Here is an 11,040-nt window from a genome sequence, read left to right on the forward strand (position 1 = left end):
GGCTTTCTTTCTTCTACAAAGGTAAACAGAAATAGATGATATAGATAGATAGATAGATAGATAGATAGATAGATAGATAGATGACATATTATAGATAGATAGATGACATATTATAGATAGATAGATAGATAGATAGATAGATAGATAGATGACAGATAGGATAAGATGAAGTGCATAAATAAACCTTTAAAGAATTAGTTATCCTGCTATTAAAATAGGAGTGACTTCCAGTATAGCTCTGGTAGGCTGAGAATATAATCTTCTTGAGAAAGTGGAGAGGCTAGAGATAACGAACTAGTGGCTATAGACATATAACTTCTTGATAATTCACAAATTTCAGACATACTCTACTTCAAATTTTACTTCCATACATGAGTCTTGGTATTTTTGTTTCTTCTTGAAAATTCTAATATCCTACGGCCTCTCCTCTCCTCTCCTCTGGTCGCTCTAAGACCATTGTGCCCTTTATTGACTGCATTCATGGCAGGCAGATTACTGCTGGGTAAAGGAGCTCATGGTCTGACTTGTCAATTGTCTTTCCTTGTTGTTGCTGTTTCCATCATCATTATCATCATCATTATTGGGGCTTCCCTACTATAGATCAGCATTTTCAGGTCAAAAGAGAGTCAGAGCCAGGGAGAGCATCAAGCTGCCTTGGACAGGTGGTGAGTGGGTTGTACACATGGTAAAGCATGTGCATCAACCAGGTGAACTGTTCTGCCAACCCACTGTTGGTTTTGTGCGGTTGGCTTGTTGGGTTATCATCCCTTCCCAAAGTCCCAGCCTTGTGCTCCTTACTGACCTACGTTTGCACTCGATTCTAATGTCCTTGTGGACTGGTAGATGATAGCTCAGAGCCATGCTCTTGTTACACATACTTAGGATCATGCTCGCTTTAAGCATTCCCTGAAATTTGCTACAGAATATGCTCCACCCTGAATCCTTTGAGGATTATTTTATGTAAGTTAGCCAATCACTCTAACATTTCACAGCTCAAAAAAGAAAAAAAAACCCTCAGTGTTATCTATCATCTTGGGAATAACTGTACATTCTTCTACAGTAAGACAAGAACTTGTGCTAATCTAGGACCTAGTTCTCTAGTAACTTATTCCCTTAGTCTCCCACCTCTCGAGTGCTCTAATTATGGTGACAGCTCTCACTAAAACTTAGCTTTCTGAATGTCTCAGATAGTAATTATGGACTTCCTCTTATCCACATGTATGTTTGTTCATTAAAGAATTCCTTCCTTATGCTGTGTCTCCGTTACCCTCTAGTTTATAGATGCTACTAGTATATTTACTGTAAGAGGCTGCCTTACACTTTTTACAAGGTCGCTGCAATATTGCAGGCAGCAACCCCTTGGTGATATTAGAATAATACTGAGTGTTCTGCAATGGTAGAGCTTGAGGGTTTGAGGAAGCATCCTTTACTTATTTATTCCCCAGTGAAACTGGTCATTAGGAATAAGAGGGTCCATTTATAGGCATGACCAGAAGGTTAAAGGAAACAGTAAGTACCAGAAACCACTTACATTGTCTTTGTCTGTCATGAGCGCAGATGCAAGGTCTGAAGTGTGCGTGAGGCTTGCTACTGATTATGTGATAATGCAATGGGGAAACCTGTTATTAGCATCCAAACATGCCTTCCATCTAATTCCGGAAGTTATTACATACATTCACATACCATTCCGGTAGAATTCCAAGCACTTGTGATACAGAAGAAATGCTAAGGTGGACCTTTCCTTCCTGGAAACCCTCTAATGTTGGCTAAGAACTTGAGGACAAAGGAATAGTCGAGATAATTTGATTCCCTTATTTTCCATTTCCTATGGAGGACAGGAAAGAGCTCTGACACTTGACTAGCCAGCTGAGGCAAATGTTTTCCCCTGGGGTAGAGATAACTGTCAATTGGGAATTGGCGACTGCCTGCCAGCCATTCTCCCTACACTGATGGCGTCATGGTAGTTAAGCCATAGAAAGGTTGCTGCTCTCACACATTCCAGTGCTAGTGCCAGCTGATAGATGTTTTCTCCCACTGATTTGAGAGGGGAATGCATTTGCCATGTTTCCTTAAGGAGAGCTGTGGACGTCAAGGTGGTTTAAATTGCACTGTGCTGTGGATTCTTATCTTCAGTTCAAATATAAATCATGTTTATCTCGAGTCTCAGATGTTGGCTTGATGCTCTTTTGATTGAAGGGCCTCTTGTTTTCAAGCTGGGAAATTTATTATCAATTTCTCTCTTTACTGACTCTTCTCCAATTGATCAATATAAGGGGATATGTGATTTCTCCTTTGGAATCAGCCCCTGCATTCAACCTCAGCTTTTCTTGAACTTCAGAGTGATAAGCAATGCATTTACAATAGGATTTGATTCAAATGACTCTTCTAGAGCCTAAACAGGGAGATAATTATGAGTTTCAGTTTCTTTTTATATCTTTTTTTTTGGGGGGGGTAATGGTTTATAGTACAGTGTTGACAGATGGGCAAAATTTCATCTCAGCATGATGTCTGCAAAATACTCTCTGCCCAGCATAAGTTCTTAAGGAAATAAACACACCTGTCCAAAAAGGTGTTCATAGCAGCATGATTTGTAATAGCCAATACCTGGAAGCAACCTAGGTGTCCAACAACACCTGAGTGGCTGAGAAAGCTGTGGTCTGTGTACACAGTGGAATACTCCTCAGCTGTAAAGAATGATGAAGTGACTTCCTCCACCTCATCTTGGATGGGGTATTAATCTCTGTACATTCCTAAAACTCAAGACTGCCTACTCTTATTTTAATGATAAAGGTGCTCTTTCAGATAGAATGGAAGAAACACCTCTGGTTTCACATTAATTATTTGAATAATTTATTTATTATATCTAGAAGTCTTTTCTTTCTTCTATATAAACATATTGGGTTCTTGGAAGTCTCATGACACATTTTTATGTAGAAAAAAAAAGGCATAACTTTTCTGACTGTCCCAAAATAAGTAATATTTTGTAGATTTATTTTCATTCCAAGTTTACTCAGTAATGCTCAGGGTAAAGAGTTGTCGTTTTTTTTTTAATTATGTCAAAATAGAGACTCTTACTCTTATGCTAACCATCTCTCTCCTTGTCATACTATCTGTCAAAGAAATGGTACTTTCAAGAGGCTCTTAAAAGTTTAACCACTTGCCGGCCCCTGTATACTGTTCTTCAATATGGTTTAAAATCTACTGATTGCTTATCTTCTACAGATAATTCATGTATTTCTTTCAAAACTCAAAGAATTATGGTCATAGTTAAACACAGCATAGTCAGACATACCCATACATTGTATGTGAACTTCTCCCTCTGACTAGCTACCAAAGATATCACAATGGTATTTAGAACACTGACCTTTTAGTGATCAATGTTTTGCGGTGTGTGATGGGTAAATGTGATAGCCTTGCATCTTTCAGTGGTGGAACTGTCAAGAAAAGATGGTCTTTTTTGTCCCTCTCCCCCTAAATGTGGGTGATTTCAGAATCCATTATAGAGGAAATAAATAGTTGACTTGAAGTTAAGGATGAGACATTATATTGATGTCAAATGTATCTCTCTGCCAAGCTCTAAAACACATCTTTGGAAACTACTGAAAATATCCCAGAAGTTTAGTGATGAACTACAAATGGACTTTAGTATTGATAAATAAAGTCAATATATCGTGAAAGGACAACTTACCTTGATAAATGGGCCTCACCATTCGTAAAGATCAAATCATTGACTATTTAAGGCAAGGAAAATAATCTGTCTATAACTTACCTCTTCAGGTGAGAGAAATTAGCCACAGCAGCAATTCAGAAAAATCTCAAAGAATTCATTAAAATACATGCAAAGTAGGCAGAACCACTGCTATTAAATGCACTAGGTGAACATTTTTCTTTGGCTGTTCATGGTTCACTTTTTTCTTTTTCTCTTGCTATGAGGAAATTCCCTTTGGACTAGTCACATTCTCTCTCAAGAAGAACTAAGTGATGAATTGACAAAACAGCTCACCCAGGTTTGAACCCAGCCCATGCTGCACTGAAGGAAGCTTTAGTGCTCTGGACTCTTTCTCTCTCTCTCTCTCTCTCTCTCTCTCTCTCTCTCTCTCTCACACACACACACACACACACACACACACACACACACACACATCAAAACAAAAATAAACTAATTCAAATTGTAGTTCTGTATTATGTTTTTGTAATGGAATTGCCTCTATATTCCTAAAACATTATCACTCTTCCAATATTATCTATAAAGTTCCTACTAACTCCCCACCTGCAGGCAAGAGAGAACTTCATAGATGCTGAAGCAGGTCTGCAGGTATCTCTCTTTCTCTCTATTTTCTTGTCTCTCTCAGCCCTCTCAACTCGTCTCTTGGGCTGGGCCTATCAAATAAAATAAATACCCTATCAAATAAATAGCCTATAAAATAAATACCCTCTCAAATAAAATAAAAAAATAAAATTTCTACTAGTTACTTTCCATACATCAGACAAGAAACCAAATATATAAATATATAAAGAGCTCAGCAAACTTAGCACCAAAAAAGCAAATGACCCCATCCAAAAATGGATATGAACAAAACATTCACCTCTGAGGAGATCCAAAAGGCTAACAAACATATGAAAAACGGCTCTAGGTCACTGATTGTCAGAGAAATACAAATTAAGACAACACTAAGATACCACCTCACTCCTGTAAGAATGGCATACAGCAAAAAGGACAGCAGCAACAAATGCTGGAGAGGCTGTGGGGACAGAGGAACCCTTTTACATTGCTGGTAGGAATGTAAATTGGTACAGCCTCTGTGGAGAGCAGTCTGGAAAACTCTCAGAAGGCTAGACATGGACCTTCCATATGATCCAGTAATTCCTTTCCTAGGGTTATACATACCCCAAGGACTCCATAACACCCAACCAAAAAGAGGTGTGTACTCCTATGTTCATAGCAGCACAATTCATAATAGCTAAAACCTGGAAGCAACCCAGGTGCCCAACAACAGATGAGTGGCTGAGAAAGCTGTGGTCTATACACACAATGGAATACTATGCAGCCATCAAGTACAATGAACCCACCTTCTCTGACCCATCTTGGACAGAGCTAGAAGGAATTATGTTAAGTGAACTAAGTCAGAAAGATAAAGATGAGTATGGGATGATCCCACTCATCAACAGAAGTTGAGTAAGAAGATCTGAAAGGGAAACTAAAAGCAGGACCTGACCAAATTGTAAGTAGGGCACCAAAGTAAAACCCTGTGGTGAGGGGTAGACATGCAGCTTCCTGGGCCAGTGGGGGATGGAAGTGGGTGGGAGGGATGGGTCACAGTCTTTTGGTGGTGGGAATGGTGTTTATGTACACTCCTAGCAAACTGTAGACATATAAATCAGTAGTTAATTAATATGAGAGGGGGAAAATCAGTTGTATGTCTCAAAGTTTTTCAAAACACATACTAGTTACTTTCCAATATACTTCAACTAGATCACCAGGTATATTAAAGTCTCCCTTCTTTTTTTTTTAAACCTTCACACCCTATGTCTTCTCCACAGTAAGCTCTAGATCAATATTTTTTATTTCATCATTTTTGAAATGATTCATTAAGAGAAGCCTTGGTCACACATCATATCAGAGTTTAATGATAAAACCCCAAGGAACACCGAAAAGAACAAGTGCAAAGTTTAGCCTATCAAGCAAAGAAAAAAGTAGTGGAGTGGTACTGATTAACCTCTCCAATGTCTCTTGTCCCCTCTGACAAAAGGGAGGTGTCACTACTCCATTCAATTTAACTGGATGTCCTCTAAATTTTTCAGTAATAAAGACAAGTCTTGCACCACTTCAAAGGTGGTAGCTAAAGTATAATTAAGCAAAATATCTAGACATAGATATCTCTGTGTTCTCTATCCCTTCATATAAACCACACCCTTTAAAAATCTGAAAAGGAGAGAGAACTTAACTGCACTGGACCCACTCATGTGAGTTTAATCAAGATTGTGCAGCTAAACTAAATTTATCCCTTTGACTTTCTTAAGAGGACTGACATGTCAGTCTATCCTCAGGCCACTTTGTTGTCACCAAAAAAAATGGTTGTAGACATTTCCTTTTTTGTTTGTCTTATTTTGATAACATACTCTACTTCTGTGAGGTCCCTTTGTCTGGAATGGATTTTGCTAGCAAAATGAATAAATGAATGACTGGGGAGAAGATCTCAGTCATGAAATTATCATGTGTAAAATGACGAGTGCAGTATCTTTGCCGAAATATTATCACTACTAATTGGCTCTTGATAATTGATTTGATTATATGATTAATTTCCAGTTAAGTATTTCAGTGGGAATATTTCAGAAAGTAAATAAGTAAGGGTATACAGAAAAAATCATGCAAATCTTCCAAGAATCCGTCCCATTTTGAGGTAGTATGTTACATCTCTGGTGTATCTTATTAGCACAACCAAACATTTCATAAAATCTGTGGGTTTAGATGGCAAACTAAGCTCACCTGAGAGGATGTCTGCTTCGTCACGCTCTAGTGCCAGGTCTGAGCCCAGCCCTCACCACTCTAGAGGAAGCTTTGGTGCTGTGGAGTCCTTAACTCTCTCCCTCTGTCTCTCTGCCTGTCTCTTTTGCCTGTTGATTTGGAAGAATCAATCAATGTGGTGAAGCTCTGATGACAACAACAAAAACAACTATAGATTCAAAAAGAATATGTTGCTCTGATCTAAACTGAGGAAAATTAGAGACACCACACCAATAGCCCATATATGTTTTTTACTTCCAAGCCACCATTTTGAAATATCCATTCTCATGTCACCGCTTTGAAATATCTATTCTGCATCTCAGATATAAGCTGAGTGGGTCTAGTTTAAGGTAATTTAAAGCATGTACCCTCTTGCATCAGGACTCCATCTAGTATGCCCCTCTGCACCATTCATCCCATGCGTTCATCTCATCATGCATCCTGAGAATGACTTATGGCCAGTGTACGTTTATCTAGCCGGCAGTGTAGACACAGTGGTGAGTAGACAGCCTGCCATAGCTGGCTCCGTAGCTTCCTTTTTCAGCAACTTCAAAACACACACAATGAAAAAGTAATCCATTTACTTGGAATCAAAGCATCTTACTTTTTTTTCTCTCACTCTTTGTCCTCAAACACAAGGCTTTTAGAGAATCAGTGAAGCCAAGCTCTGCATTCACTCTTCTGCACGATGCAGAAGTGTTCCCTGTGTGTTAAGAGGTCTGGTGAGGCTGTTTGAAGACAATTACTGGGACCAGAATTCTGCCATTAGCCTCCTTGAGAGTGTGTCTATGTGGGCCTCAGGCTATTATCACGAAACACTGTACACACTCTGAAAACAAGATGAATAGGGTATGTGTTGCGAGTGGGGGGTACCAGTGCCACTCAGTGGCCCTTCTTGGTGTCACTGTGTGTGTGAGTCAGCACTTACTCTATTCTGCACATCCTCTCTCTCTCTCTCTCTCTCTCTCTCTCTCTCCCCCCCCCCCCCCCCCCGTCTGGGAGTTTACATGCTGTGAGGAGCAGCAGGAGCACTGAAAGCAGTGCTATGTGGCAGTTAAACTTTCAGTGTGCCCAGGACCCTTATTTGCAACTCTTGACTTCAGATTCGTGAGTATAAAGTGACCTGTGTCTTCAAAGACCTTACTCTTTTCCTTTATGCCATTCTCTGTTCTCTGTCTGCTTTTCCTGCCACACAGTTCCTCAGATGGAGTGTGATCACGGTTTAGATGCAGGGTTTCAACTTACGGGAAGATGTGGGCACATGGGTTTGAGGTTCCTCTGACAGAATGCACAGGTGTGTGCTTGGAGAGAACTTTAAATACTCGTGGTAGCTTCCTTTCTTCTATTCAAGAACACAGTATCATGGCATGCTGCCTGTAGGCCTACATTAGATCTCTCTCTCTCTCTCTTTCTCCTCCCCCTCCACCCTGTGTGTGTGTGGTTGATGTTGTTTTACCAGGGCACTGATGAGCTCAGGCATGTGGTCATGCTGGGGATCATACTTGAGACCTCAGAGCCTCAGGCATAAAGGGTTTTTTTTTTTTTGCATAATCATTGTGTGTTTCCCCACTCTTCATTTTATTTTTTAAAATTTTACTTATTTTTCTATCATTTTATGGGGGTAATGGTGTACAGTAAGTACAGTTGTTGACACATGGATACAATTTCTCTATTTATTATTTTTATTTTATTTTATTTTATTTTTTTGCCTCCAGGGTTATTGCTGGGGCTTGGTGCCTGCACTACGAATCCACTGCTCCTGGAGGCCATTTTCCCCATTTTGTTGCCCTTGTTGTTGCACTTGTTGTAGTTGTTACTGTTGTCATAGTTGTTGTTGTTGGATAGGACAGAGAAATGGAGAGAGGGGGAGACAAAGACAGACACCTGCAGACCTGCTTCACTGCTTGCAAAGTGACTCCCCTGCAAGTGGGGAGCCGGGGGCTCGAACCAGGATCCTTATGCCGGTCCTTGTGCACCACCTGTGCTTAACCCACTGTGCTACAGCTCCCTTCTCAACTTATTTTTATAGAGGACGTTTATAATTCTTTGGTGCCACCATCTTTAATTGGGGAAGGAGGACCCAGGTGCTTCCTGACGGGCCAGCAGCTGTGATCTGTGCTCCAAGGAGGGAGCCACACCCTGGCCTGGGTCAGCCTTTCTCATTGACTGGCCTGCTGTTCCTCTCTGTGTCCCAGTGCCATTAATTGACTGCATTGTTTTAGATTTATGCATTAAAAATACAATTTTTCTCTTTCACAGAGATCACTTTTGTTACTTTGCAGCTTTTAAGCTGATGCCACTGTCTTATTTTTCTAGAGAGAGAGAGAGAGAGAGAGAGAGAGAGAGAGAGAGTCTTCTCTATAGATTTTCAACTAATTACATGTCTGCCAATACATACTTAGAGGGTCCATCTGATTGCAATTTATTATTGGTGTTTGCATGGCGTGTTCCTGCAAATATCGGTGGGACTGAAGGGAAATGTAATGTTTTAATGGGGTTCATCATGACTTTTTCATTCTTCTCCCTCCCCTCTCTCTCTCTGTCTCTCTCCCAACTCCAGTCAGCCCGGTCAAGCATAACAGCAACTCTGAGTCGGCAAACTTCCAAATCAAAGAGGACAGGCCTGACAGATGTGTCTTGGAGGAGCCCAACAGTCCAGGTAAAAGCCATTGAAAAATGGTCAAGTATAAAATGATGAGCCTGACATGGTTTGGGGGGCCCTGGGCCCTGGGGGTGGGGGGCACTGAAACCCTGTTTGCTCTTACAGCAGCTGCAGTAACTGGCCCCTCCCAGGCTTGCTGTCCCCTATGCCTCTTTCATCAGCAATCTGAGTGGAAGCCACACAAAGGCTATGTGACTAAACAAGAGAAGCCACCATGCTTGCTTCCTTCCTGTGGACTTGAGAGAAAACTGGAGATGGGAACATTGTATCAATCAATATGATAAATAGTAGGATCAGGAACCTGGAGAACAGGAGAGAAAAGAGGACCAGCTAGTTGTCACTTTGTTCTAAATGCCAGTTAGACTCTTAACTGAGAGGAGCTTTTTAAAAAATATATATGTAATTTAATTTACTTTACTTTTCCGGATAAAGAGAAATGGAAAGAGGAGGAAAAGATAGAGAAGGGCAGAGAGAGACACCTGCAGACCTGCTTCACCGCTTGTGAAACATTGCCCCCTGCTTGAACCTAGGGGACCAGGGGTTTGAACCTAAGTCTTTGCACATTGTAACATGTGTGCTCAACCAGATGTGTCATTACCTGGCCCTGGGAGGAAGGGACTTTTAACATGGCAACAATGAACTAAGGGACTTTGTCAACTGTCTAATTCAAAAGACAATAGCAGCCCTTCTCTTTCCATATCATTTCCCTTTGTCCCAACTATGTCCTGTCTGTGCGTTTTCTCTGTGTGAGTAGAGAAACAGGATGGACTGGAATACACTGGAAAGATGGGACCAGAAACACCTTAAGCCTGGATTTTTGTTTCTGTCTTTGCTTTGTTTTGAAGCATGTCAGGTTTTCACCACTAATTAAAAGTGGGGGGATCCTTTGCAAGGTGAGTAACATTGCTGGGTCATTACCAAGCCCAGAAGGTTGTAGAAAGTCCCTCACTGCCCTGAGTAAAAGAGTTAAGTCTCCCCCCCCCACACACACACACACACACTGACTGTGTGCCTCTCCTCTGGCTGGTGGGGACCCCTTTCCTCCCTGGCATGTTTGTGTGCTTATCCATGGATCCGATTTTTGATTCATTCTCTCTGTGGCCTGTCAGCTTAGTTAAGAGATTTCCAAATCGGGTAGCCTTCCCTGACAGGGGGCAGCTGCAAACAGTCCCCTGATCCTTCCCTGAGGAGAGCTACTGAGATTTAATTTTCAGTGAAAGGTGCAGCCTGCAATCTATGTCAGGTCCCCTAAGTCATCTTGGAACCCCAGCAGGCTTGACAAGGATAGCATTGTATTTCAGTCCCTGCTGGAGCGCAGGCCCCTCAAACGACGGAGTGAGGCTCTGTGTCCTTTCCCAGCAGGCTTCTGAGAAGCAGTGTCTTGTGCAATGACAACAATTTCTATCAGGACCCTATTCCCAGATGCTGCCTCCATAGTAAAATGACAAATGTAGATTAGATCAGTTGTAACAGGAAAAAGGTTTCAGGGACATTAAGTTGATATTTTAAAAAGTCACTGTATGATTTGACAAAATTTTCCTTATTTAAACAAAGCTTTACATACTGTCCTAGTTAATAAACAGCCATCTATTATGATACTGAAATATTATATACAGAGAAATTCATGTTTCAGTTTTGACTCCAGTGTTCATTGTTTGGGGCAAGACTAGATCAGCTCTGTATCAGTCTCAAAGCAGAATAAATGTCCAGCCTGCCTAATGGGTAGAACTGCAGTGAGAGTCACATGTAACACACTACTGGATTGCTCTGTACAGAGGGAGTCCGTCTCAGGAAGTGAGCTTAATCAGAAGACACAAATGCGGAGACCAACCCTGGAGTCAGAGAGTGAGACAGTCCCATACAGTGGACATCA

At 41.0% G+C, this 11,040-nt stretch overlaps 1 protein-coding gene across 1 annotated transcript in view; it reads left to right on the plus strand.

Moving 5' to 3' along the window:
* Positions 1-11,040, plus strand: part of LOC103121840 (WD repeat-containing protein 72-like) — a 102,279-nt gene that overhangs the window by 86,318 nt on the left and 4,921 nt on the right. The window contains exon 6 of the mRNA XM_060178277.1: positions 9,066-9,164. Coding sequence (XP_060034260.1) covers positions 9,066-9,164 — 99 coding nt within the window. The remainder of the gene's footprint in view (positions 1-9,065; positions 9,165-11,040) is intronic.

Source organism: Erinaceus europaeus, chromosome 18, assembly GCF_950295315.1.
Source record: "Erinaceus europaeus chromosome 18, mEriEur2.1, whole genome shotgun sequence".
Classification (NCBI taxonomy): Eukaryota; Metazoa; Chordata; class Mammalia; order Eulipotyphla; family Erinaceidae; genus Erinaceus; species Erinaceus europaeus.